Genomic DNA, 26,070 nt, shown 5'->3' on the forward strand with positions numbered 1-26,070 from the left:
TGCAGCTGCCTCTTATGGGGTTTGAGCGGCTGTGGAAGCAGAGGCCTTCCAGGCAGGAGCCAGGATGTGCTATTAATAAAATAATTGATTGATTATTGATTGATTTAGGGACACTCAGGTTTCAGATGTTTCTTCTTGCTTCAACTCACCTGAGCTGGAAGCTTATATTGTTTTAGACTTTTGAATCATTTTATGACTTGTTAAGAAAGAGATTTAACTGATCAGATGTTTAGAAGTACGGTGGCCCAGAAAGGCCAATAAAATGCAAAAATAGAAAAACAAAATGTGCAGATAGTAACGGACAGAAGCTGTCTAAATTTGCATGAATTCATTTCAGTATTAATTTCATTTTGTTTTACTGGAGCCTAAATTTTGTTTATGCAAAAAATTCAGTTTTAGCAAAAATTCCCTTTGAGAATACATTTTATTTTTGCCATATTCTAAATTTTGTTTTAGATATTTTTTTTTGGCATAACCTAACATCAGTTTTAGCATAAATTTAATGTTAGCATAAATCCCACTTTCGCTTCCATTCTGGTTTTCATAGCTCCAGTTTTAGCTCCATGTTTTAGCTCCAGTTTTAGCTGCATGTTTTAGCTCCAGTTTTAGCTCCATGTTTTAGCTCCAGTTTTAGCTCCAGTTTTAGCTCCAGTTTTAGCTCCATGTTTTAGCTCCATGTTTTAGCTCCAGTTTTAGCTCCAGTTTTAGCTCCAGTTTTAGCTCCATGTTTTAGCTCCAGTTTTAGCTCCATGTTAGCGTGTCCAGCATCTCCTCTGCAGGCTCAGCTTCGCCTGTTTCACCAACGTTAGTGTGATGCAGGTCTGGACTTTCTCTGCAGGTTCTGGGTCTGAGCGTTATGGGCTGTGGAATCTGGATCCTCTTCGACACCGGGAGCTTCCTGAATGTCCTCTCTTCTGGTACCAACATAAAAATAAATACTTTTGTTTAAAGGACAGCGTAGCATTTATTCAGGGGGAGGAAAATCTCCCCAGAGGAAAAGATGAAAACTGAAATTTCCAGAAAGGTAAATGTAAATAAAGCAGATTTTAATTCACAGTGTTTTTTTCTGATGGCATCAGAGTTTGTAGTTAATAATCCACCACCTCCTGTTTCTCTGGTTATAAATATGACCTAGATCTATTTATCATTGACATTTGAAATAAGGCAGATTGGTTTTTCTGCCAAACAATGAATTGAATAAAAATAAAAATTCTGCTAAATTTGCAATAGTTTCAGTCAAACAGTTTGAATTCTGGTGGTTCTGTCCCAATCCTGGTCCACAACAAAACTGGGCCTGATGCTGAAGCTTCAGAAACTTCAGAAATCCTGCAGATCACAACAACGTGACAGAATCTATGCTGGAGTTCAGGGCCAACCTGAGAATTACAAAATATCACAAAAATAAAGTTGTTAAAGAATAAATCAAAACAATATAAGAATAAAGTTATGAATGTTATGAGCATGAAGCAAAACTAATATGGCAATAAAGTCATATTTTACTTAATTCTCATAGTTTTTTTTATTATTTCCTTAGTGTGGCTCAGTTAACATGAGACCTGCTTCATCCCGAGTCCGTCTCAGTTTTTGGTTTTTATATTTTTTGTGTGTTTTATATGTCTTTTGTATTTTTAGTGTTTTTTTTTAAATTTTTTGTGTTTTAAATATTTTTGTGTTTTTAATATTTTTGTGTTTTTATATTTTTTGTGTTTTTAATATTTTGTGTTTTTTTAATATTTTTGTGTTTTTTATATTTTTTGTGTTTTTAATATTTTTTCCATGTTTTTATATTTTTTCATGTTTTCTGTCTTTGCGTCCAGAGGAGCTGCAGGTGGTGGCAGTGGGTCTGTTTGTAATCGGTGGAGTGGTGGCGCTGGTCAGCCTGACTGGGTGTACTGGAGCGGCCCTGCAGAAACGGTTCCTGCTGCTGGCGGTGAGTTTCCCATGATTCCCTGCTGTGGGGAAAACAGCTGCTACCTGCTCAACACTCTGAGCGCTCTTCCTCCTCAGTACTTCTGCTTCCTCATCGCTCTGGTCCTGGGTCAGCTGTACGTCATCATCCTGCTGCTGCTGAACAGAAACCAGGTCAGTCCTCTTCACCGCGGCTCTGCCACGTAAAATCCACTCTTTTCTGTTTCCCAAAATGTTTTCATGTTTTTCCCTCATCAAAAATAAACCTGGAGTTTTGCCTCAACTCTTTCATGTCTGTGCTTCAGATAGAGCAGGAGTTTTTAAAGAGACAGAGACCCAATTAAATCAGGAAGTAATTATTTCTTTTAAGTCATCTTTGATATATTTAGCTTTTTCATAACTGAAGGTAAAAAGTTACTTGCTTGTGCCATAAAACTCTAAGTGGCTGGAAAACACCTAATGCCGCCCTTTAACTTCTTACCAGAAGAGATCTGTTGCTTTGATTCTCGTCCACCAAGAGGGAGATCATTTAAAGAGTTTCTAGGGTCAAAGGTCATTGTCATTTCCCTTCCATGTCTGGTGCTGGAGTCCATCAGAACAGCCGAAAACTGCTGAAGCTGCATAAAGCAGCTAAACAAACGCGAGGCTCGGATGTTAGCTCAAAAGTCTTATCCTGAGATCAGGAAGAAGTCATGAGGAGACCTAGCAGACCAACACCCCATCCTGGGATTTAAAAGTACGTTGTGGATTTACTCTGGTGTGCACAGAAATCATTGTTCAGAAAACCTAACAGTGATCCTGGTCATGGTTGTGAAAATAGTGACCAGTGAACAGAGGAAGAAAAAATTTCTACACATAATCAGTTTGTTTCACTCGAAAGACAAGAATGTAAATGTCGATATTGTTGGGCTGCTTAGGCTGCGTTCATACCAGCGCTGTTTAATCCACTGTAATCCAACTCCAGTACATCTGCCTAGATAGTCCAGTTTGGTTGTGGAGGTGTGAATGCATTACTGAACTCTGACCACAGAGCAGACAACGGTTCATCGGTTCAGTTCAAGTCTGGTGTGGTTTGAGTGCATGTGTGAATGTTTCAGTCTGTTTTTGTGTGTTATTGTGTTTAATTCAGTCTTTGTTAAAGATTGTAGCTTACCGTTGTTTTCCCTCACCAGATCGAAGACGTTCTGACTCAAACTGTGAATGCCATCATACTTAGGTATGGAAACAGCAGCGGGATCGACAGAATCATGGATAACGTTCAGCATTTTGTGAGTTTCTCCAACATCACTTCTGTCCTAGCTAAAGTAAAAGATGCCTGGTTAATATTTGCCTTTATTCTGGCTCACAGACTAATTGCTGTGGCATAAATGAACCGGAGGACTGGCTCCAGAACTCCTTCATTCAATCTCTGAACCTGACAGGCCAGAACGTCCTGCCGTGTTCCTGTTTCCGCTCCTTTCAGCCGAGCAAAAATTCGTCCTGGTGCTTGGAAACTAATAGCACCAATGTAACGATGCCTGGAACAGGATCTGGTTTTTTCAAAGAGGTACAGTCGACTAAAACGAACAGCAGAAATCTGGACGTGTTGCAGCGTGACGTCATGTGTTTACGATCCCGCCGCAGCTCCTGTCTGCAGGGCAAAACGCCGCTAACGTCTGATGACAAAAGAAAAAGAGACGCAGTTTCAATTAAGATTAAGAAACGTTTTAATGAAGAGAAATAGCAAGAGAGAGGGAAGTAGGTCAGCTGCTAGCTTGACTTTGACAACACTAACACATAGATGCATCCTTCACACCAACTCTGACAAATGATCAGTAGAGCAAGGCTAGAAATGAGCTAATCAACCACTGCTGTGTTAGCTTAGCTAATAGCAGCAGTAGCTAACCTAGCACAACGATCACCTAATAATCACAAAATAAACATCAAACTGGAACTGAATGTTCTGCTCCTTGTGGGAAATGTTTTTGATTTTCAATCTTGACATAGTGGCGATGTTGTCAGTCAGTTGCTATGGCAACGAGAGAAGTGGACACAGTGAGAGAAGAAAGAAAGTAGGATTAGTTTTGAGTTATTCTTCTACGGTTTCTGTGCTTCTCTCCCTTTTCTGTGGCTCCCGATAATAATCCACCTCCAGTTAAGGTTCTACTGCCGTCCACACAGAATCTGATAATGAGTTGGTTCATTGAAATGATGTGTGTGATGTCACAGAGCTGCAGACAGAAGATCGACCAATGGCTGCAGGAGAACGTCATCACCATGGTTGCCATGACTGCATTCCTCATTTTAATCCAGGTAAGGATAATCTGGAAGGTTTAACCTCCATTCATTCCTCTTTCACTGGGCACATGTTGGCAGATCATTTCCTCTCATTCAAAGACTGCTATTATCTGTAATTAGATACCATCTAGTGGTCGGAGTGTGAACTACACCTGGTTTATTAAAGAGGAAACGTACAGTAGCTGATTAACTCAGTAAATAATCTTAACCATTAACTAGATTCAGCAGTAAAATATACATTTAGGCTGAGAAATGTCTTCTACTTATCATGCATCAAAATAGAGAACATGTGATCAAAATTATAAAGTTTATTTCTAATTTGGGGTTTAAAGCTTTTAGTGGCATTCACAACTAAGCAATGGAAAAGAGCTAAATGTAGTTTGTAGGAATACCTACAATTCATTATGCAATACATAGTATGAAACTATGAATATTGATTAAAATAAGTACATAAGGTAATATAATATTCATCATGAAACGGGATGAAGCCCATTTTCATCATGAAAAAGTCTTAAAGTCATAATTTCAGGAAGCCAGAATGATCATAAACAGCAAAATTACAAGGAATCACATTTTTTGTACAATTTAATTAATTCATTTTAATTGGTTTATTCAAATTAATTTAAGTTCTTAAGGACGGATTTCTGCATTTCAGTTGTAATTACTGTGGCTGCCTGAAGGGGGTGCTGACGGCCCTTTGCTCTGCAGGTCATTGACCTTTTCGTCGCTGGGTCTTTGTTCCGCATGTTTGGAGAAAAAGACAAAAACAAGCAGCTCATTGATGAAGACGACACCAACTCCGCCTCCGAGGCCGACCCGGATGGCGGAGAGCAGAACCGGGCCTTCATGGACCCGGATGAAGGCGCCGCAGAACCAGACTACATGACAGCTGGAGACGCCAACAACATGGCTGACCAGTACAACCAGAACCAGAACCAGGGGTACATCCATGCTGGAGATGCAAACAACATGACGTATGACCAGTACCAGTACAACCAGGACCAGAACCAGAGCTTCCAGAACCAGAGATTCCAGAACCAAGGCTTCCAGAACCAAGGCTTCCAGAACCAGGGCTTCCAGAACCAGAGGTTCCAGGTCCAGAACCAAGGCTTCCAGAACCAGAGCTTCCAGAACCAAGGCTTCCAGAACCAGGGCTTCCAGAACCAAGGCTTCCAGAACCAGAGGTTCCAGAACCAGAGCTTCCAGGTCCAGAACCAAGGCTTCCAGAACCAGAGCTTCCAGAACCAGAGCTTCCAGAACCAGAGCTTCCAGAACCAGAGCTTCCAGAACCAGAGCTTCCAGGAGCCACTTAACTTCAACCAGAACCAGGGTTACCATGATTACCAGGAGGCTAATCAGCATTATTAATCAGTGATATATTAGCTGCTTTCTGGCTGCTTGAAGAGTTTTAAGAAAAAACTTTTTTCTCCTTTCGGTTAATGAAGCTGAATTAATCAGAAACGTCCTTTTGGAAAACAAAACCACAGAAACTTTGTTGGTTTTATCTCCGTTTTTAACCATCAACCAAATTTTCGCCTCGTCATCGTCGGCCATGTTTGTTCACTCTGAGCGATTTGAATGACGAGATGAAAATATGTTTCATATTTGACCATATTGTAGAAATAAAGTGTCACATATTGATATTTATCTGTTTCCTACATTCTTCACTTATTGTTGATCATTATTAAACAGTAACATGAAGACGGTCTTTATATAGATCATTACTGTTCATTAGTAGCTTATAATTAAAGGCAAATTGATAAAATGAGTTATTTAAAAAGTGTTTCTGTATCCAGGAAGTAGCAGCAGAACCAGAAGCTGAAAATCAGCCTGTTGGGATGAAATGTGACTCTTGTTCATCTTAACATTTTTATTCAATAAATAGAAAAACATTTTCAGCCATCTTGTAGAAAAGTTACAAAAGTACACAAATGATTCCTCCATGCTCAACAGCGCCCCACAGAGGCAGGACAGAAAATCTCAACAGTTAAAGACAATTTTAAAATAAAAAAGTTTAATACATTAAAGGAAAGAAGGGAAAATGTGACTCCCTAATGTAATAAACTGGATAATCCTGAAGAGGAATAAACATGAATTCAAGCTTCTCTTCATGAGTGCAAACAGAAAACATGTCCACCCATTTCCCAGAGCCTTCTCCCACTGGGCCAGGAGGGGCGCTGTGCCTCTCCAGCTGTTGACAGTGGTCGATCTGATCATTTCAATTAAAACTCAGATCTGAGTGAATCTACAGGATTTGTTTGGAAGCGCGTCGATCAGACCAGCTGACCTGAAGGATCCTGAGGAGCCAATAAATTATCCTGATGTAGGCGGAGCATCTTGACCCGGAAGTTGGTGCTGCGCGCTCTTCCTCTTGCCCATATAAGGAAGGTCCTGTGTTTGAGGCAGCTGGTGTATTAGGGAGACGGGTAGCCAGTTTTTGCATTTAACGCAGGAAGATCGCTGAGGGGATCAGAGCCCAGGCTGATTCATCCAGAGGAACGCTGAACATGAAGTGTTAGAATGATTCCTGATTCCTCCACTGATTGTTACAGGTAACAAACTTCTAGAGAGACGAACAAAGCGCCGTCAGGAAACCTGTAAGGTTTCCAGGGCCAGCATAGACTTCGGGTTTTAGTGCGGCCATTTTTGTTCAATAAAATAAAGAGTTTATGCCTGTCGGCTTTGTGAGCTCAATAAACTGTGTTTGATTTGCCTCTGGTCATTTTTACAAACCCATCTGTGTAAAAAGAGGATTGAAGGTTCTCCACACAAAACCAAAGCTGTAGCCAAAGTCCCACTGAGGAACGAAGAGATCTCTGCGTTCACAGAGCAGATCCGGGTTTGTGCTCCACCACCGACTTCACCTGCTGCTGCCAGCAGGCGATGCACTGCAGCAGCTTCATCAGGGCCGAGGAGTCCAGGCGGCCCAGAGCCGGGCCAGGACTGCTGGTGGGACAGCGGTCCACATTCTGCAATAATCAATCAATCAATCAATCAATCAATCAATCAATCAATCAATCAATCAATCAACAATCAATCAACCATCAATCAATCAATCAACCATCAATCAATCAATCAATCAATCAATCAATCAACCATCAATCCATCATCCATCATCCATCCATTCATCCATCATCCATCCATCCATCATCCATTATCCATCCATCCATCCATCCATCCATCATCCATCCATCCATCCATCATCCATCCATCATCCATCCATCCATCTCCATCATCATCCATCCATCCATCCATCCATCCATCCATCCATCCATCCATCCATCATCCATCCATCCATCATCCATCATCCATCATCCATCCATCCATCATCCATCCATCCATCATCCATCCATCATCCATCCATCCATCCATCCATCATCCATCCATCCATCCATCCATCCATCATCCATCCATCCATCCATCCCATCATCCATCCATCCATCATCCATCATCCATCATCCATCCATCCATCCATCCATCATCCATCCATCCATCCATCCATCCATCCATCCATCCATCCATCCATCATCCATCATCCATCATCCATCCATCCATCATCCATCCATCCATCATCCATCCATCATCCATCCATCCATCCATCCATCCATCCATCCATCCATCCATCATCCATCCATCCATCCATCCATCCATCATCCATCCATCCATCCATCCATCCATCATCCATCCATCCATCATCCATCCATCCATCCATCCATCCATCCATCCATCCATCCATCCATCCATCCATCCATCCATCCATCCATCCATCATCCATCCATCCATCCATCCATCCATCATCCATCCATCCATCAAATGTCTGCTTTCTTACAAAATCTATGATCCTTTCTCCATTTCTACTCTAATTCTTCCCTTCTTCATCGTTTCTCCTCCAGTCAGAAACTCACCAGGTGTTGCAGCAGGTCCTTGTTGAACGTCATCATGTGTTTCGCCAAAGTTTCCGTTTTGTTCCGTTTGTTTTCGTCGACGTAACGTTGGATTTCCACCGGGCAGGTTTGCTTCTGACAGAGTCTGTCGGCCGACTGCAAGGAAGACATTTTATGAGACAATTCATAGAAAACCTGAACGACTCAAAACGACAGGTGGACACACGTCCGCTAACATGCTAACTATTCAAAACAAACTTTTAGCACAGTTAGCTTCCCCTAAATGAATCTGCGAACTTTCAACTGAATGAATTTCAACCTCTGGTTCTGATGTAACTATTATCTCTTTAGGGTTAGCATAACCATTTAGTCAGCAGTTAGCACCGCCTAAAGTTCTCCAAGCTCTCTTGAGGTCAGAGGTTAAATCACTGCTTCCAACAACGCCTCTGAATGCGTAGCATCATGTTGGAGCTTGAAGATGATGAGCTACAGCAGCAGACGACCTCACCGCTAGCAACAGGAAACCAAGGCTAATGTTTACACGCAGTCACTGAACCTGCAGGTTGGATACATGTTTCCTGGTCCGATAAGTCAGGAGTTGGTGAACAAATGGAACCATGTTGGTCCAGGCTGGTAGAGGAGGTATAATGCTGTGGGAGAAGCCAGGACATAGATGCTGCTGTCCATCTACATCCCTTCATGACCACAGCATACCATTCCTATGGTAACCATGCTAAATCATGCTACATAAAGACAGTTGGTCATAAATTTGAAACCAAGCAGAGACCAACTTCTGACAGATTGGAATCACGTCCTGCCTTCAGGTAACAGACACATGAAGGTGAGACGCAGTCCTGAATCCAGAGACTGTTTCCTGCTTACTTTGCTCCATGGGAGCGACGACTCCTCACAGTCCTGGGACGGCAGGCCTTTAAAGAGTTTCTATGGAAAACAAGACAGAATGAAGCAAAGTGAGATTAAAACCGCCGCCATGTTTCCAGAGGCGGAGCCTCACCGACTCCTTCACCAAGCTGCTGTAATTCCTCAGCTCCGCCTCCAGGCTCTCGGCGAGGCTGCGAACGTCAGGGGTCACTGTTGGCGTCTGAGTGGTAGGCACCGCCCGGCCCATCACAAGCTCCGCCCACAAGCCCAGGTACAGGAAGCAAACGAGACGGCAAGTCACTGCAAGAGAAGCAGGCTCAGTTAGAGACAGAGGGAGGAGCTGCGTAAACACCTCCAAACTGTGCAGGCGAGGCTAGGCTGGCTGCTAAGAAACTGAACCTGTTATAACTTAGTTATTATTATAACAGCTGAAATGATTAATCTGACTAATTGATTATTGGATTAAATGTCAGCTAAATTAGTGACAGAACAACACATGAAGCAAAAACTGAACAAAAATATAAACATTTAAGATAAAAATAAACCCAGTTTGTAAACAAATCTCCTCCAGCAGTTTCAGCTTCATCAGATTGAGTAAAAAACTAATCTATGGAGCAACTTTTCAAAAACTAAACCCAACTATGATCCGCCCGACGCCCTTTTAAAGGAATGTTGTTATAAAATGTTTAGTTTGTTATTTATGCTGTATATAATTTCTATATAAGAAGCTTCATAGATGACAAACTAAATATTCTCTATTTTTATGTTTCTGTGCAAATTTTGAAATTTTTGTGTAAATTTATTTGAACTAAATTTGTCCAATCAGTTTTTGATTGTCTGCAGAAAACATCAAAAGGTCTGAAAATGTTTTTTTTAACCTTAAAATGAAATGAATAAATAAATCCTGAATCTTTTTTGCACTTGAACATCAGTTAAAATATGCTACATTCATGTATTTTTGTGTTTAAACATAAAATTCACAGTCATGAGGTTTATTTCACGGGTCTTGATGAAAATGTGATTTTTTTTTTAGTCGTGTTTCGGGCTGGAAGCAGCTGAACATTCGGACCGGATGGTTCTGGTTCTTCTGGTCCGGACGCTGCAGTGACTCATTGATGGATCAATCAATCAGTCACTCTGGATCGGCTGCTTCTGCCTGGATGACAGAAACGGCTCCACAGCGTGACGCCGTCCGTTTCCATCCAATAAGCCAGATCACATGAATATCAGTTTGTTCTGTCATTTGACTCCACAGTTTTATGGAAACTGAATCACAGGAATCCAATTCCTCACTTCTGCAGAATGTTGATGATTTTCTTACAGTAATAATTGCTAAAACGACTCTTTTGATCTGAACAAAGATGTTCCACTGAGCGGCGTCTCCAAGCTGGACCTCCTCAACTGAGGTTCTGGAAGTCCAGTTAGTTCTGATGTCACTTCCTGCTGCTTGTGCTTCTTTCCTACCACATGTTTTCCTTCCACTAAACCTTCTCATAACAAGCTTCCTTAGTGTCATTATTTACGGGATGACTCTTCATGACAACAGTCATAAACATTCATAAAAACTCCTTCATGTCAGTCGCATCAAAAACCGTCAATTTTTTTGTTTTCATTTTAAGCTGTTTTTTATGCAAGTCAAAACATAAATAAGGTTTTAATTTCCTTGTTAGAAAATAAAGTTCAAATCTTGTGATATTTAAATTCAATTAAATCTAATAATTGATTTTTTTTCATCAAAATATAATTCATAAACAAATAACAAAAAACAAAATTTTAAAAAATAATAAAAAAAAACAACTGAAGATGTAAAAACACATAAAGTCATTAAAAGTATTAAAAATAGTAAAGATGCTGATGAATAATTTAATTTCATTCATGATTCCAAAATGTTTCTACTTTCTGTCAAATAAAAATGATAATTTATTTAAATTAATGAAACTAATTTAACTTTCTGAAAATTCAAAAATTTAAACATTTTGAGCTCATTAAATTATTTTCATCTGATATTAATCAGAAAAAGTTTCTAATAAAATCAGATAAAATCTGAACATGAAGCCAAAACACTGACTGGTTGAAGCAGCGGAGAGGATGCAGCGCTCCGGTGACTCCCTGGTTCTGGTCCTGGTTCTGGTTCTGGCTGTAGTTCTGGTCCTGGTACTGGTTCTGGTCCTGGCTCTGGTTCTGGTTCTGATCCCGACCCGTGCTGCTGGTGCTGTGGATGCTCCAGCTGCAGCAGCTCGTATTTATCCTCCATCATGGCGGCCCGTTCTTGGGAAGCGTCCTGCCATCTTCTCAGAAGCTGCTTGACATCAGAGTGGGAATATTCTGCATGTTTCCTCACATGACGGGATGCAGGAATCCACACCGTGCTGCTTTTTCACATTTCACGGAAACGCTCATCACTTTCTCTGACTCACTCCGGGACCAACGAGTCAGCAGACGTCTGAGGAACCGAGCAGAAACAGAACATCTGCAATAAACAGTTTTTACTGCTGGGACATCAGCTTTGATCTTATTCACCATAAAACAACATGATGCCAAGTTATTGGAAAAAATAACAGCTTGATGTTGGTGAAGAAGCTCCTGCTCCAGGGTCAGATGATGTTTTGTTTTTAGTGAATTTATCTGTCATTTTTCAGGTGAACTCAGAAACTGAACAACGATTGTTTTTATCTTTAGTGTTTTTGCAGATAAGATACTATAGGAGTTCAGGGTCGGGGTACTTTGGCTGCATGCTGACCTTTGACCTGCAGCTGGAGGGATTTTGAATCCATCCATCTTGTCCGGGTCGAGTCGCGAGGTCAGCATTCTCCTCCAGCCTCTAGTTCCAGCTCTTCCAGGGAATCCCACGGCGTTCCCAGGCCAGCCGGGATCATCGTCCCTCCAGCAGGTCACGGTCTTCCTGTCCTTCCTGTCCTTCCTGTCCCCTGTGGGACCTGAACTCCTCACAGGGAGCCTCCATCCTGACCAGGAGCCTGAGCCTCAGCTGGTTCCTCTCCAGGTGGAGGAGCGGCGGCTCCTCTCCTCTCCGGGTGGAGGAGCGGCGGCTCCTCTCCTCTCCGGGTGGAGGAGCGGCGGCTCCTCTCCTCTCCAGGTGGAGGAGCGGCGGCTCCTCTCCTCTCCAGGTGGAGGAGCGGCGGCTCCTCTCCTCTCCAGGTGGAGGAGCGGCGGCTCCTCTCTGAGCTTCTCTCTGAGGGAGAGCCCAGCCACCCGGTGGAGGAAACCCATCTGGGCCGCTTGTATCCATGACCTGGTTCTCTCTGCCGTGACCCAAAGCTCATGATGGTCGGAACGTAGATCGACTGATGAATCGAGAGCTTCGCTTTCTGGCTCGGCTCTCTTCACCAGGACGGACCGGTCCGGCGCCGGTCCGCCTGTCGATCTCCCTTCCCTCCTTCCCTCATTCATGAACCAGATCCTTGACCTCGACCACTTGGGGCAGGACACGCCCAGTTTTAGATTTGAATCTAAAATTAATTTCAATGTTTAATCTCTGCTCTGATTTGCAATGATTCATGGTGTTCCGGTCCGGTTCTGCTGAAATCTGACTCATTTGTCAGTCGACTCTTCCTGCCTGCTTTTATTGATCCAGACTTCTAGAACCCGACAATCCTGCAGCCAATTGGCTCAGATTCACTGTTTCCTCCAGAGGAGGTGCTGCTCCTGCTGCTGCTGCTGCTGCTGCTGCTGCTGCTGCTGCTGCTGCTGCTGCTGCTGCTGCTGCTGCTGCTGCTGCTCCTGCTGCTGCTGCTGCTGCTGCTGCTGCTCCTGCTGCTGCTGCTGCTGCTGCTGCTGCTGCTGCTGCTGCTGCTGCTACTGCTGCTGCTGCTGCTGCTGCTCCTGCTGCTGCTGCTCCTGCTGCTGCTGCTGCTGCTGCTACTGCTGCTGCTGCTGCTGCTCCTGCTGCTGCTGCTCCTGCTGCTGCTGCTGCTGCTTCTGCTGCTGCTGCTGCTGCTGCTGCTCCTGCTGCTGCTCCTGCTGCTGCTGCTGCTGCTCCTGCTGCTGCTTCTGCTGCTGCTGCTGCTGCTGCTGCTCCTGCTGCTGCTCCTGCTGCTGCTGCTGCTGCTCCTGCTGCTGCTCCTGCTGCTGCTGCTGCTGCTGCTGCTGCTCCTGCTGCTGCTGCTCCTGCTGCTGCTCCTGCTGCTGCTGCTCCTGCTGCTGCTGCTGCTGCTGCTGCTGCTCCTGCTGCTGCTGCTGCTCCTGCTGCTGCTGCTGCTTCTGCTGCTGCTGCTGCTGCTCCTGCTGCTGCTGCTGCTGCTGCTGCTGCTCCTGCTGCTGCTGCTGCTCCTGCTGCTGCTGCTGCTTCTGCTCCTGCTGCTGCTGCTGCTGCTTCTGCTGCTGCTGCTGCTGCTCCTGCTGCTGCTCCTGCTGCTGCTGCTGCTGCTGCTGCTGCTCCTGCTGCTGCTGCTGCTCCTGCTGCTGCTGCTCCTGCTGCTGCTCCTGCTGCTCCTGCTGCTGCTGCTGCTGCTGCTCCTGCTGCTGCTGCTGCTGCTGCTGCTCCTGCTGCTGCTGCTGCTGCTGCTGCTGCTCCTGCTGCTGCTGCTGCTCCTGCTGCTGCTGCTGCTGCTTCTGCTGCTGCTGCTGCTGCTGCTGCTCCTGCTGCTGCTCCTGCTGCTGCTGCTGCTGCTCCTGCTGCTGCTCCTGCTGCTCCTGCTGCTGCTGCTGCTGCTGCTCCTGCTGCTGCTGCTGCTGCTGCTGCTGCTGCTGCTGCTGCTGCTGCTGCTGCTGCTGCTGCTGCTGCTGCTGCTGCTGCTTCTGCTGCTGCGTCACGTTCCCAGGAATGCAGCGAGATTCCTATCATGACGCTCTGTGTGTTGAAACTTGTCCTGCTGGGAGCCGGCGGCCTGGACGAGACAAGTCCTGCTGCAGAACCAGAACCAGAACCAAAACCCGGCGCTTTACCTCTGTTTAGAAACCAAAGACAGAAATCTATTTTCACTTTCATTGTCTTCGTATCAGATGCAGATGACCTGTGACCTTTGACCTGTGACCTGTAAACTTGTATCTGTAGCTGGTTGATGGTTTGCTAACGATATAAATAGATACATAGAAAATCACTGGTGTGCAAAATGAATGAAGATAAATAAAAACTGATGGACAATCTGCTGCCTTTACAAACATAAATTATACAGAAGTCAAATAATATCTGAAAATTTAAAAAATGCAAAAAATGTGTCCAAATATAAACAACAAATCATCCTGGACCAGACTAGAAAGAATCTGTCTGAGAAAATGTTGCATCCTCAACTTTTTGCTCTTTTTGAGGCATTAAAAATGTAAATGTCTGAAAAGCAGCAGGGAGCAAAACGTCCATACAGAGATGAAAGATTGGGTTTATTTGTGTTCTTGCTAACTAGCTTAGCCTGACATATTGGTGGATTAGCCAGTCGTTGGTTAGCTGGTAACTGCAAAGTCTTGTTTTCTGCACAGCGTCACCAAAACATCAGATTCTGTTCCTGGTTTCCTCTGATTGTTCTGATCATTTCTCATCACTTCCAGTCGTTTCTCAATCAGTTCAAACATCCAAATCTTCAGCCCGTCATTTAGATTTAAAGCTCCCTCTCCTCTCCTGCATCACTGACATCATCGCTGACATCATCACTGACATCATCACTGACATCATCGCTGACATCATCGCTGACATCATACATCCATCGTTTACTGCTGCTGCTGCTAAACCTTGTTTAGATCCCCATAAAAAAACTCCATAATTTTCATCCCATCTCAAATCTTTCATTTGTTTCCAAACTTCTTGAAAGAAAAGTTGCTGCCCAACTTCATTCTCATCTCCTGCAACAATTAAAGGACCAAATCCAATCTGGTTTCCATCCACAGAACCGAATCAGCGTTTCTTAATCGGGCTGATTCTGGTTTGTTATCCAAACTCCTCCTACTGGATCCGACTGGCCAGTTCACCTCTGACCTGGTTTCACTGGTTCCTCTCAGGCTGAACTCAGGCTGCTCATTCGCCTGTCATCCTGTCCCGTTCCCTCAGGTGTTCCCCAGGGCTCTGTCCTGGGACCCTCACTGTTTATCATTGGTTATATTTTTCATAAAGCTGAAAAATGTTCATGTTCACTGTGCAGAGACTCCCAGCTCTGTCTGCTTCCACTTCCATCTCTTGTTGAAATAAAACATTAGTTCACCCTTAACTTTCTTAAATGAAACTGAAATAAAACTGAACTTCTCTTGCTTGGTACTTAATCAACACTAAGTAAACTTGATACGTTTTTTTCCCTCCCGGCGTTTTGGGGAAACTGCAGTCGGCCATTTTACAGCAGCGCTGTGGACTGAACTCCTTCTGACAGCGTTTCAGGAACTGTGTGCTGTCAGGAAACCCACCATCCTCCCACTACTTCCTGTGTCTCTTCGTGGTTTTCGCCAGTAGCAACATCCGGCTAACAATCATGTGACTCGTGTGACGTGAAAAAACTCGAAGTTTGGCTGAAAAAAGCAAATTCATGTTTGTCAACCTGGTCAATTTTTTCAAAGGAATCGCATATTATTATTATTATTATTATTATTATTATTACTATTATTATTATTACTATTATTATTATTATTATTACTATTATTATTATTATTATTATTACTATTATTATTATTATTATTACTATTATTATTATTATTACTATTATTATTATTATTATTATTATTATTATTATTTTTTTATTATTATTATTATTATTATTATTATTATTATTATTTATTATTATTATTATTATTATTATTATTATTATATATTATTATTAATATTATTATTATATATTATTATTATTATTATTATTATTATTTATTATTATTATTATTATTATTGTTATTATTATTATTTATATATTTATTATTATTACTATTATTATTATTATTGCGCACACACACACACACACACAGAGACACACACACATTCTCCACAGCGCTGCTGAGTGTTTGTTCTTATGGTGAATTGCATTAAGTATTAGACAGTATTGACATTCAGATCCTCTGATAAATGAACACAAAGACATCAATAATGTCCAGATTAGTCATTCATTTCTTCTCTCATTTTCACTCAGCTTGAATTTACCTGGAGCTTTCTTGCAGCGTGTGTTACTGTAAACGTCTGCCAGCTCTGGTTTCCTCTGCAGGTGGGTGGGTGGCAGGTCTCTGCAGGTGGGTGGGTGGCAGGTCTCTGCAGGTGGGGCTTTGGACACTTCTGGGCCTGGAAGTCGGTCGATGTGATGAAAGTTTTTCTTTAGAAAAACATTCAGAAATTCCTCTGAGTTTTTATGATGAATTCACTCCCACCACTTGCACTGTGGGAAATATGTCTTACTTCATGAGCTGATGATCGAATGCAATAAATCACTGAAAAAAAAAGCAGTTTTTTACGTTCAAGCTTCCACAAAACAAGGTTCAAATAAACTTAATCATAAATAGAAACAATCAATATAAATGAAAAAATACTTTTTTTCTGGTTTTTCATCCCCGGAACCAGAACATCCAGAAAACTCCAAAACTGCTGAAACGTTGAGTCTTTCAAAGTGGACATATAGTATCCATGTCAGGCAGCTTTAAGGAGAAATCAGTTTCGTCTGTAACTACGTCACAGATTTCTAATTTTAGCTCGACAGCTTCATTTTCTTGATTCTGACTGATAATATCTGCATTCAATTTCTGACGAGCAGGAAGAATAATTCAATAAATACAATGAAGCCGTTTATGTAATAGTGATATTCAAAACATGCAGAACATGGTTATGACATTAAGGAGGTAAAAGTTAGCACACATGCTAACATTAGCAGAATGCTACTGCTAGCAAAACAGCCTGGATGTCATATCAATATATTGTGAGGGTTAATATAACCAGAAACCAAATATTTTTACTTGTTTATTTGTAACTTTGGCAACATTTAACTTGGAGTAAAAAAAATGCTGAGAAAAAGAATGGATTCATGAAACAAGCAGTAAATTTGTTGAGCAAACTGAAGAGTGGAGATTAAAACCTGTAAGAGAGGAGCTGGATTTACTGATCCTCAAGGCTCCAGTACAAAACAAAATGATGCCTGAAAGTAAGAAAACCTTAAAATTAACGTTCAAAAACGAGTTTGCTTAGAGCTGCCTCTGATAAATAATAAATAAATCAATAACTTTAGTCTGTTTTCAACATTTAATCAATTTCCTTTGTCTTGCCAACTCAACATAAATCCTTTTCTTGTTGTTGCGTCAGCTTGTTGCTGAAATGTGCTTTAAAAAAACAACCATTTTAAGCTGTTTCCTTCATGTTCTGCTGCTCAGAAGGTTCGACTGGATCCTCTGCAGAACCAAACCTGAACCAATGTTTCTGATAATCACTTTTCACTTCAAACACGGAACCAGAGGGGAGTGGAGGGAGAGCAGCTGAACTTTGAGTCACTGATTGATAAGACACAAATGTCTGGTTTTGATGAAACACCCTGGAAACAGCCGCAGCTGAGATCAAAAATGTTTTTGCAGTTTTTTAACTCTGGAGTGTCGAGATGTTTGAGTCTCCATGAAAACTGAAAAACTGGATGTTTTTTACTCCATCAAAACGATGAAACAAGCATCACCTCCTGCAGCTTCTTGAGCGGTGGGAAGCATAAAAACATCTTTTCATTTTAACAACTCACATAATCAAACCAAAATATAAAGTGATGAGAAAATGTTGAAATCTTAAAAACCAGATTGACAATAATTTACATAAATAACAAGAAAATAACAAAACTCAAGATAGAAAAACATTTTTTCCAAATCTGTTTCTTTCAACATAAAACTAATGAAACTTGAAACCTGCAGGTGAGAATCTGATCTGATGGATGTTTGGCTGAAACTCGAGGCGCCGTTTGCAAAGTTACACTAAAAAACTTGGTTTATTTTTAGTCTGTTAGAGAGAAAAGAAATGCGGGTGTTCGTTTTTTAAAGTTATATATCAGTCATATTATTCCAGACTAAATATTTAATTCACAAGCTAGATATTTAGTTTACTTTCAAAACTAAATATTTAGTAATCAAATTAAATATTTTGTTTGGAAACAGCAAAATATTGTTTCCAAACAACAACTAAATGTTTTATTCTCTGCTAAATATTTATCTTTAAGTTAAATATTTATTTTTATAACAACAGATTAAGCATGGCGAAAATAAACTTGATGTGTAATTTTACAAATGGTGCCCATGAAGATGAGTTTGTTCTTCATTCAGTGACGTGACTCACAGCGAAGGATCCAGTTTAACTCAACCAAGAGTATCGGCCTACTTTATAATGATACTTCATATCGATACTTTATAATGATACTTCATATCGATACTTTATAATGAAACTGCTCATGTGAAAGTGAAAAGTATAGAGTTGTAAAAATACTCCTAAAAGTACCAGTGAATGTAACTAGCAGCAGGTGATCCAGGCCCCGCCCAGAACTCCCAGCATGCTGAGCGGCAGCAGCGGCGGCTGCGGTCCCGCTGGTCCTGCAGCGGCGGCGGGCAGCAGGTGGACGCCCTGCCCGCCGCCGGTCATGCTGAGGGCGTCCTGCAGGGCGCTCACCGCGGCTCCGCTGGAGTTCATGTCTCCGCTGGCGGTCAGGTCGAACACGCATGCGTGGTAGTAGACGTCCCGGGCGGGAAGCAGCGCGGCGCAGTGAGCCTCCGCGGCGCCGGCGGCCTGCGGCGGCGGGCGCAGGGCGTCCACTCTGTGGGAGGCGGGGCAGCCCCACACGCACAGCTGCAGGTCGTGGTCCGGGTGGAAGGCCTCCAGGACGCCGCGGGGCGAGCGGACGGACAGGCCGAGCGAGCGGCCGCTCTGTCGCACCACCAACAACGTCCCGATGTACGCCGCCCGGATCTCGGCGTGCCGGCCGGGACTGTCGGTCCGCACCGTCAGGACGCGGCGGCCTCGCCGCTCGCCGCTCCACTGAGAGCCGTCGGCGAAGGCGGCGGGAACGTCGTCCAGCTCCGCCTGGTACAGCTGCTGGTCGGTGCACTGCCGCCAGCTCTTAAAGATGATGGTGATCTGAGGCGGCAAGAATATTTAGTTAAGCTTAACTAAAAGAACTGAACTAAATATTTCAGTCCAACTGAATTAAATATTTATCTTTATTAAATATTAAATATTTATCTTCATTAGTCTGAGGACCACTGAGCTAAATGTTGCTTTATTGGAAGCTAAACTGATAGCTCAATTTTAACAGAGCTAATATTTTATCTCCAAGACAAATGTTTAGTTAGAAAGCTAAATAATTAGTTTGAAGCTAAATGTTTTCAGATTTAGCTCCATTCTAAGTATTAAGTTACAATTGAAAGACTTTCGACTGTAACTTTAAAACACAGATGGTGACGCTACCAGAGCAGCAGCCAATCATCTGCCAGCAGAGAAGCAGAAAGTGAAATCTGTCCGCTGACCTTTGACCCACCTTGGTGACGACAGTGTGGTACGTCCCGTGACTGGCTGGCGTGCTGGTGACCTGCACATACAGGTAGTCGTTGTCGATGAGAGGCCACGCCCCCTGAACTGCACAGGTGTGGAAGTCATCGCTGAAGGTTCGGATGTGCGGGTCTCCGAACACGCTGCAGTGCCGGTACTCTGGCGGGCGGCCCTCCCTGCGGACGAAGCTCCGCTCGTAGAGGCAGGCGTCCCCCGACACGGCGGCCTGTGGGCGGGGCCAAGGCCGGGCCGTGGGCCCCGCCCGCGGGCAGCGGTGCTGGATCAGCAGGTCCTCGATGCCCTGCACCGCCGAGTGGTAGGCCAGGTCTCCGCGGCACGGCCGCGCCGTCCGCTTGGTGCACTGGCTGTAGGAGCGCAGGGCGCTGCAGTACGCAGAGTCGCTGCTGAGCGCCGCGCCGCCGCCGCCGCTCAGGTGGACGGTCGCAGCAACAAAGTCAGAGTTACACCTCAGGATGCGACAGGAAGCTCCCACTGAGGAGAGAAGGCTTCATATGGTCATAAAGTCAGGTTTTAATCTGGGCTTTTATTTTGAAAAAGATGCTGGAAATAAATCCACAGATTTCATAAATCAAGATTCAGACCGACAGTCTGGTGGAAGTGTGAAGGACTGCAGAGAAACTAAACGCTGCATCAATTCACTGAGTCTTGAAATAAACATTTGATTCGTCACGTCTTTTATTTAAAGAAACAGAAGCTAATTTGTCAGAAAGCATTTTTTAGCATAAAGTTGCTCGATTTATTGTTGTCACCTTTTTGAACAAATAGTGAAACTCGTGGCTTTTTTAATGAAGTCACCGATTTACTGTCACTAGTTACATTTTGGAAAAAAGTTGCTACGTTTGTTGGTTTTTTGAAAAAAGAAGTTGTTAGATTTTTTTGCAATTTGGTTTTTGAAATAAAAAATAGTAAAATTCATCACTGGTTCTTTTTTAAGGAATGTTGGCTGCAGTCCTTTCTCTCTCCCTGGCCACGCCCCTTCCAACAACCTCCAATCAAAGCCAGTCTTGGCCACGCCCCTCCGTGTCTCTTGGCTCCGCCCACTTTGGGGGGGTTATTCTACATTTGGGGGCGGGGCTTCACTTTCCCAGTGAGTTTCTGAGTTTGTACCTTCAGGTAAACGCAGCTGGACCAGCAGCAGAGTCAGGTGGATGCAACGTTTCCATGGCAACCGCGTCTCCATCGGCAGCAAGCAGCGGCCTGAGAGGTCACAGAGAGGTCACAGAGAGGTCACACATTCAGCTGTGAGTCCCTGTGGTCATCAGAGGCTCCCGTCTCCATGGAGACGCAGATGGATTCATGGGATGGATCAAACATCCCATAGTTGATTTACTAGTGACTGATGAGTATCATCATCACTCGTCATTAACTGATGACTGAGGGAAAAAAACTGAAACTACTTTTCAGATTCACTATTTTTCAGATTCAGATTTTTTTCTAAGTTTGAAATCTTTTTTTTTTTTTTCAATTTCAACATTTTTTTTCGTTTGAACAAATTTATGGCCCCATTGTTGCTCCATAATCATCTGGCTCTGAGCCTCTGTGTATTTTGATGTGGACTTTAAACCGATTCCACCAAACTGCTGCTTGCAGGGGGCGGAGCTTAGCGCAACACTCTGCTGCCATTGGTTAAACCAGTGGGTCTCCCAGTGGAGCGTTCAACCAGAGATAAACTTTTACACATATTTAGTGTTTAAGCTCCACTAAAGTTTATTTCACACTTCAGGTGCAACAAACAAACTAAAATCTTTACAGTGAAACAATTTGTTCATTCATTCATACTGCTTCCCCCGCCCCTGCAATAGCACTGCGTCCCCCCAGGGGCCGCGCCCCACACTTTGGGAACCACTGGGATAAACCATCAAACACAAAGCCAGAGTACGGCAAGCCGGTTTAACATAAAATCAGCTTCAGCACACTTCTTCCAGAACTGGTTAGTTTTTTTAACACGTCGATTTACCTGTAATTATATTCTGATGACACCAGATTTACCACTTTGTTACCTTTAATCCAGGAGATCTACAACATTTTGAAAAACTTGATTTTTAATTTTTTTTTAGATAAATCACAAAATGTTTATATTTTTTCTAGCAAATTTTAAATTTTCAATCTCAGAAAAAAAAATTCTAGAAAAATTTGCAGAATTATTGCAAAATTCCTAGTCCTAGTCACAGATTCATCAGTTTTATTATTTCTTTTTATTTTAATGTATTGATTTTAAATTTTCAGTTTTTTGCTTTTAAAATAAACTTTTATGTCTGAATGGAACCAAAGTGGCAAAACTGAGTGAATCTGAGTTCAATTTAAACTCCAGTTGCTTTGCAGACAGAGAAACTTGAATATGATCCTCCTGCCTTATCAAATATTTGAATAAAAGTAGAAAACTTTCAAGGTTTCTTCAGGTTTTTGTTTTTATTCGACATAAATTTCAAGTTTTTAAAGCTTGAATTTGAGTACATTTTGGATTTATAGACACATTAAATGCTCTGTTCAGCTGCTTAATAATCACATATTTATGATTTAAGTGAATAAAGTCAAAGTTCTGGATGTTTTTCAGCAGCTGTTTGTTTGGGCCAACCAGAACCTCCGCATGTTCCCGCTGAACCCGACCCGCTCTCACCTCCTCTGTGTTTGCTTTACCTGCAGCTGGTTCCGGATCAGAGTCCGTCCATGACCTGACCCAGAGAAACGTCCAGAACCTCCTGGAAACCCCGACCGGGTTCTGACGGGCTGAGCAGGTCCAGTTCCTGTCCGGATCCGCTCCGGTTCTGGTCCGAGCCTTGAGAAGTTCACAGCTGACTGGGAGGTTCTGCTGCTGCTAAATAAATCCCCAACGACCACCTGCTGCACGACAACTGTCCTCACACACAAACACAAACACAGAGACACACACACAGACACACACACACACACACAGAGACACACACACACACACACACAGAGACACAGACACACACCACACACACACACACACACAGACACAGACACACACACACACACACACACACAGACACACACACAGACACACAGCGACACACACACACACACACACAGACACACACACCACACACACACACACAGAGACACACAGCGACACACAGACACACACACACACAGACACACACACAGAGACACACACACACACACACAGACACACACACACACAGAGACACAGACACACACACACACCACACACACACACACACAGACACACAAACACAGAGACACACACACACAACACACAGAGACACACACACACACACATACACACACACAGAGACACACAGCGACACACAGACACAGACACACACACACACACAGAGACACACACACACACACACACACACACACACACACACACACACACAGACACACACAAACACAGAGACACACACACACACACACACACAGACACACACACACAGAGACACAGACACACACACACACACACATACACACACACAGAGACACACAGCGACACACAGACACACACACACACACAGACACACACACACACAGACACACACACACACACACACAGACACACACACACACACACACACAGACACACACACAGACACACACACACACACACAGAGACACAGACACACACACACACACACAGCGACACACAGACACACACACAGACACACACACAGACACACAGCGACACACACACACACACATACAGACACACACACACAGAGACACAGACACACACACAGATATGCTGACATCTATTTTTATTCCAGAAGCTGAACTCTGTTGGTAATATCAGTTGTTTCTCTAATAATTTATTTACTCTGACAGATTAAAATCTGATTTAATCTGGAATAAATCTGAAGGCTTCAGAGTAAAGACAAAATGTTTATTTTCTGCATTAAAATTTGATTTTATTGAGGAAAAACCCAGAAAAACCCAGTAAACCTGAAGCTCCAATAAACAATAATAATAAATCAATAAGAGGAACCTGGGCTGCAGTAGCTGCGGCCAGGCAGCAGGGGGCAGCACCGCTCTGCTCCAGCAGGGGGCAGCACCGCTCTGCTCCAGCAGGGGGCAGCACAGCTCCGCTCCAGCAGGGGGCAGCACAGCTCCGCTCCAGCAGGGGGCAGCACCGCTCTGCTCCAGCAGGGGGCAGCACCGCTCTGCTCCAGCAGGGGGCAGCACCGCTCTGCTCCAGCAGGGGGCAGCACCGCTCTGCGCTCCAGCTGCAGCCAGGATGCAAACAGAAACACCTGAAGCTTTTATTTATTTGTAACGCAAAGTTCGCGGCGCTGGATCGACGGCGGCCCCGCAGGGTCAAACAGGTTAATTCCCCTGAACGCGGGGCCCCTGCACGCCTCGCCGAGCAGCTCCGGCTCTTTGTTGGACTCCAGGGTGGGAAGAGGAGGAGGGACATAAAAACGGAGCGGACGGACCGGGACGATCCACAGAACCGGAGCAGCGGGACCAGCATGGAGGTGAGGCGATTCTACCAAACCCTCTGACCTTACTGAAGGTTTATTAAAAATGACAACATTTAACATTTCAGATCTGCCTTAACTGTAAAGATTCAACATTTCAGCTCATTTCAGACAAAACACTTTTTATGGAATGGAAGTTTGATCTCTTTAGTTTTAGGATTTTAAAACAATTTCATCTTAAAAACAGGTTTAAGATGCAAACTGAAAACTTACATAAAACAGATTTTTCAGGAACGAGCTGCTGGTTAAAAGTCTGATTCTTTGTCACTTTGTTGATGATCAGAATCAGGTTTAGAGATTCTGCTGCTGAAGTGGATTGAAAAGCGGCTGATTCATCAGAGACGATTCATTCTGCCCTCCATTATTCAGAATGAATGGATTCTTCAGACAAGTGTGTCCAAAGTGAGGAGCGGGGGCCATTTGTGGCCCCTACTGTTATTTTGTGGGGTCATGTGGGATAGAAATTTGCCTCATGAGGTTGTTGATGCAGATAGAAACCTGTTTTCACAAAATGTTAGTGTTCATCTTGTAATAATCAATCTTTTTGCTTTATGTTCACAGTAAATGTTGCATTTATCCATCAACTTCTGCAATTATTTACTATAAAAACTTTTTCAAAAATAAAACGTTACCTAAATTAATTTTTTATTGCCAAGAAAAAAACAAAATCTTTCCTAGTTGTCTTCAGTCCAGCTATAAAAGTTGTGTTTCATGTCTCTGCTGAGTTTGGACCGTCTTGGTTCTGGTTCTGCCCCGGTTCTGGAGCTGTAAGGCTAACAGTCTTGGAGGTTAAAGGTCATGTTTTTCTTCCAGGATGTTCGGTGCGGTTCCTCCCGGGGCGGGCAGGTTCGGGATGCGGTGCACTGTTGTCATGTTCCTCCAATATTGCACTCGTCCCGGCCTCCCCGGCCCAGGGGTCGCGACCCCACGCTCGCCTCCAGGACAGGTGACACGACGTCCGGCGGCTTCAGGAGAAACGGCAACGATCGGCTGATGGTTTGTGAACAACTTCAGAAAATCAAACTTTTCCTGCGAGAGTTTGAATTTTTTTAGTTTTCACTAAAAAAGTCTTTTTGATTCGTTAAACCTTAGAAGCCAGTTCTCCTCACCACCACACCGTCGGTTTAATGCGTGGAACCGTTTCTTTCTGCATGGCTCTCTGCCCAGGGCGGCTGCAGTTTAATGCTTCTGTTTTATGCTGGGTATCAAGAAAGTGCTGAGTTTAAATCCTTTGTGATGAACAGAGCTAAATTAAAGGGCTACTTCTCAGTTTCTCAAAGAATCTGGAGTTAATTTGATCAACTCCTGTTGAGAATCTAGAAATTTAAACAAATTTAGTGCATTTGAAATTTCTTAGACCTTTATGTGAACTTTAAAATCTTTTTAATGTTTTTTGCACCTGGAATGAATTATTCAACACAGTGGTGAGCACACTTCCACTAATAGCGCAGCTAACGTCTCATTTAGCGCAGATTGACATTTAGCACAGTTAGCTTCATCTAAATATCTTTTCTGGATAAATTCTAACATGCTCTTTACTTGGCTGCTTTGTTATAATGCTTTAGCATTAGTTTGCGATTAGCATTAGCTTCCATTAAATACCATGGCAGTGCAGAGCTTTAGAGTTAGCACAACTCATTTTTAGTTGTCACTGCCCACCACTGGTTAAATCAGTTGTTTTTACATTTCTCTGGAATATTGCTGAAGTTTATAAATAATTAGTATTGAGAAGCTTTTGTCTCAGAACTTTGGTTCTGGTCTGGTTCTGTTTGAGAGTCAGCATCTGAGAATAAATCCTAAAAAGCGAAGGGGCCGTTGTGTTGGTCGTTTATTAAAAACATAAAACATGGAGGACTCTTTGATTCCAGCTGATTAGCTTCATCCTGCTGTTCTTCTTCTGTGGTTTCAGAGTGTGAAACTGGTATTGATGACTAGATGTGACATATTCAAACTTGTTTCCACCATGTTGCCTCCTCCTGGGCCTGAAGTTCAGTCTGCCTCCAGATTTGTTGTTTCCACTGCAGGAACTGCTTGACCCGCTCCATGTTGTATGGAGTGACTACACGCATGTTTTACAGTGTAAGCGATGCAGGAAATGATCTCTTCCAGTTTTATTGTCAAGAGTCACAACGTTTTAATTCTGCAAACACAGAAACATGAAACTAAGAAATCAGGCGCATCAGCAGGGAAGATGAGCTGCCAGAGAGGAAATTTATGAAGAAAA

The 26,070-nt window shown here is 43.3% G+C and overlaps 2 protein-coding genes across 3 annotated transcripts in view; one reads left to right on the plus strand and one right to left on the minus strand.

Annotated features, from left to right (window-relative positions):
* Window positions 1–5,886, plus strand: part of LOC129379962 (CD82 antigen-like) — a 6,356-nt gene extending 470 nt beyond the window's left edge. Inside the window, exons 2-8 of the mRNA XM_055060923.1 lie at window positions 839–917; window positions 1,818–1,930; window positions 2,008–2,082; window positions 3,081–3,176; window positions 3,257–3,454; window positions 4,117–4,200; window positions 4,894–5,886. Coding sequence (XP_054916898.1) covers window positions 839–917; window positions 1,818–1,930; window positions 2,008–2,082; window positions 3,081–3,176; window positions 3,257–3,454; window positions 4,117–4,200; window positions 4,894–5,553 — 1,305 coding nt within the window. The 3' untranslated portion in view covers window positions 5,554–5,886. The remainder of the gene's footprint in view (window positions 1–838; window positions 918–1,817; window positions 1,931–2,007; window positions 2,083–3,080; window positions 3,177–3,256; window positions 3,455–4,116; window positions 4,201–4,893) is intronic.
* A 10,228-nt stretch (window positions 5,887–16,114) lies between these two features.
* Window positions 16,115–22,250, minus strand: LOC129379959 (hemojuvelin-like). Of its 2 annotated transcripts, XM_055060922.1 has the most exons (5): window positions 22,024–22,250; window positions 20,494–20,583; window positions 19,355–19,857; window positions 18,322–18,954; window positions 16,115–16,149 (listed from the first exon to the last, which is right to left on the minus strand). In XM_055060922.1, the coding sequence occupies exons 2-4, from the start codon at window positions 20,564–20,566 to the stop codon at window positions 18,334–18,336; spliced, it is 1,197 nt and encodes a 398-aa protein (XP_054916897.1). In that variant the 5' UTR covers window positions 20,567–20,583; window positions 22,024–22,250; the 3' UTR covers window positions 16,115–16,149; window positions 18,322–18,333. The 2 variants fall into 2 exon arrangements, with proteins under 2 accessions (XP_054916897.1, XP_054916896.1); XM_055060921.1 differs by lacking the exon at window positions 16,115–16,149 and having other exon boundaries at window positions 16,806–18,954.
* Between the last annotated feature and the right edge of the window lie 3,820 nt (window positions 22,251–26,070).

Source organism: Poeciliopsis prolifica, unplaced genomic scaffold, assembly GCF_027474105.1.
Source record: "Poeciliopsis prolifica strain line A6 unplaced genomic scaffold, Auburn_PproV2 SCAFFOLD063, whole genome shotgun sequence".
Lineage (NCBI taxonomy): Eukaryota > Metazoa > Chordata > Actinopteri > Cyprinodontiformes > Poeciliidae > Poeciliopsis > Poeciliopsis prolifica.

Bases quoted from the DNA above. Each gene is read 5' to 3' on its own strand.
- LOC129379959 (XM_055060922.1), bottom strand. From the start codon at position 20,566: ATGGAGACGCGGTTGCCATGGAAACGTTGCATCCACCTGACTCTGCTG. The intron at 19,858-20,493 runs GTACAAACTCAG...TTCTCTCCTCAG, and splicing joins CCAGCTGCGTTTACCTGAAG to TGGGAGCTTCCTGTCGCATC. The intron at 18,955-19,354 runs GTGGGTCAAAGG...TTGCCGCCTCAG, and splicing joins ACCACACTGTCGTCACCAAG to ATCACCATCATCTTTAAGAG.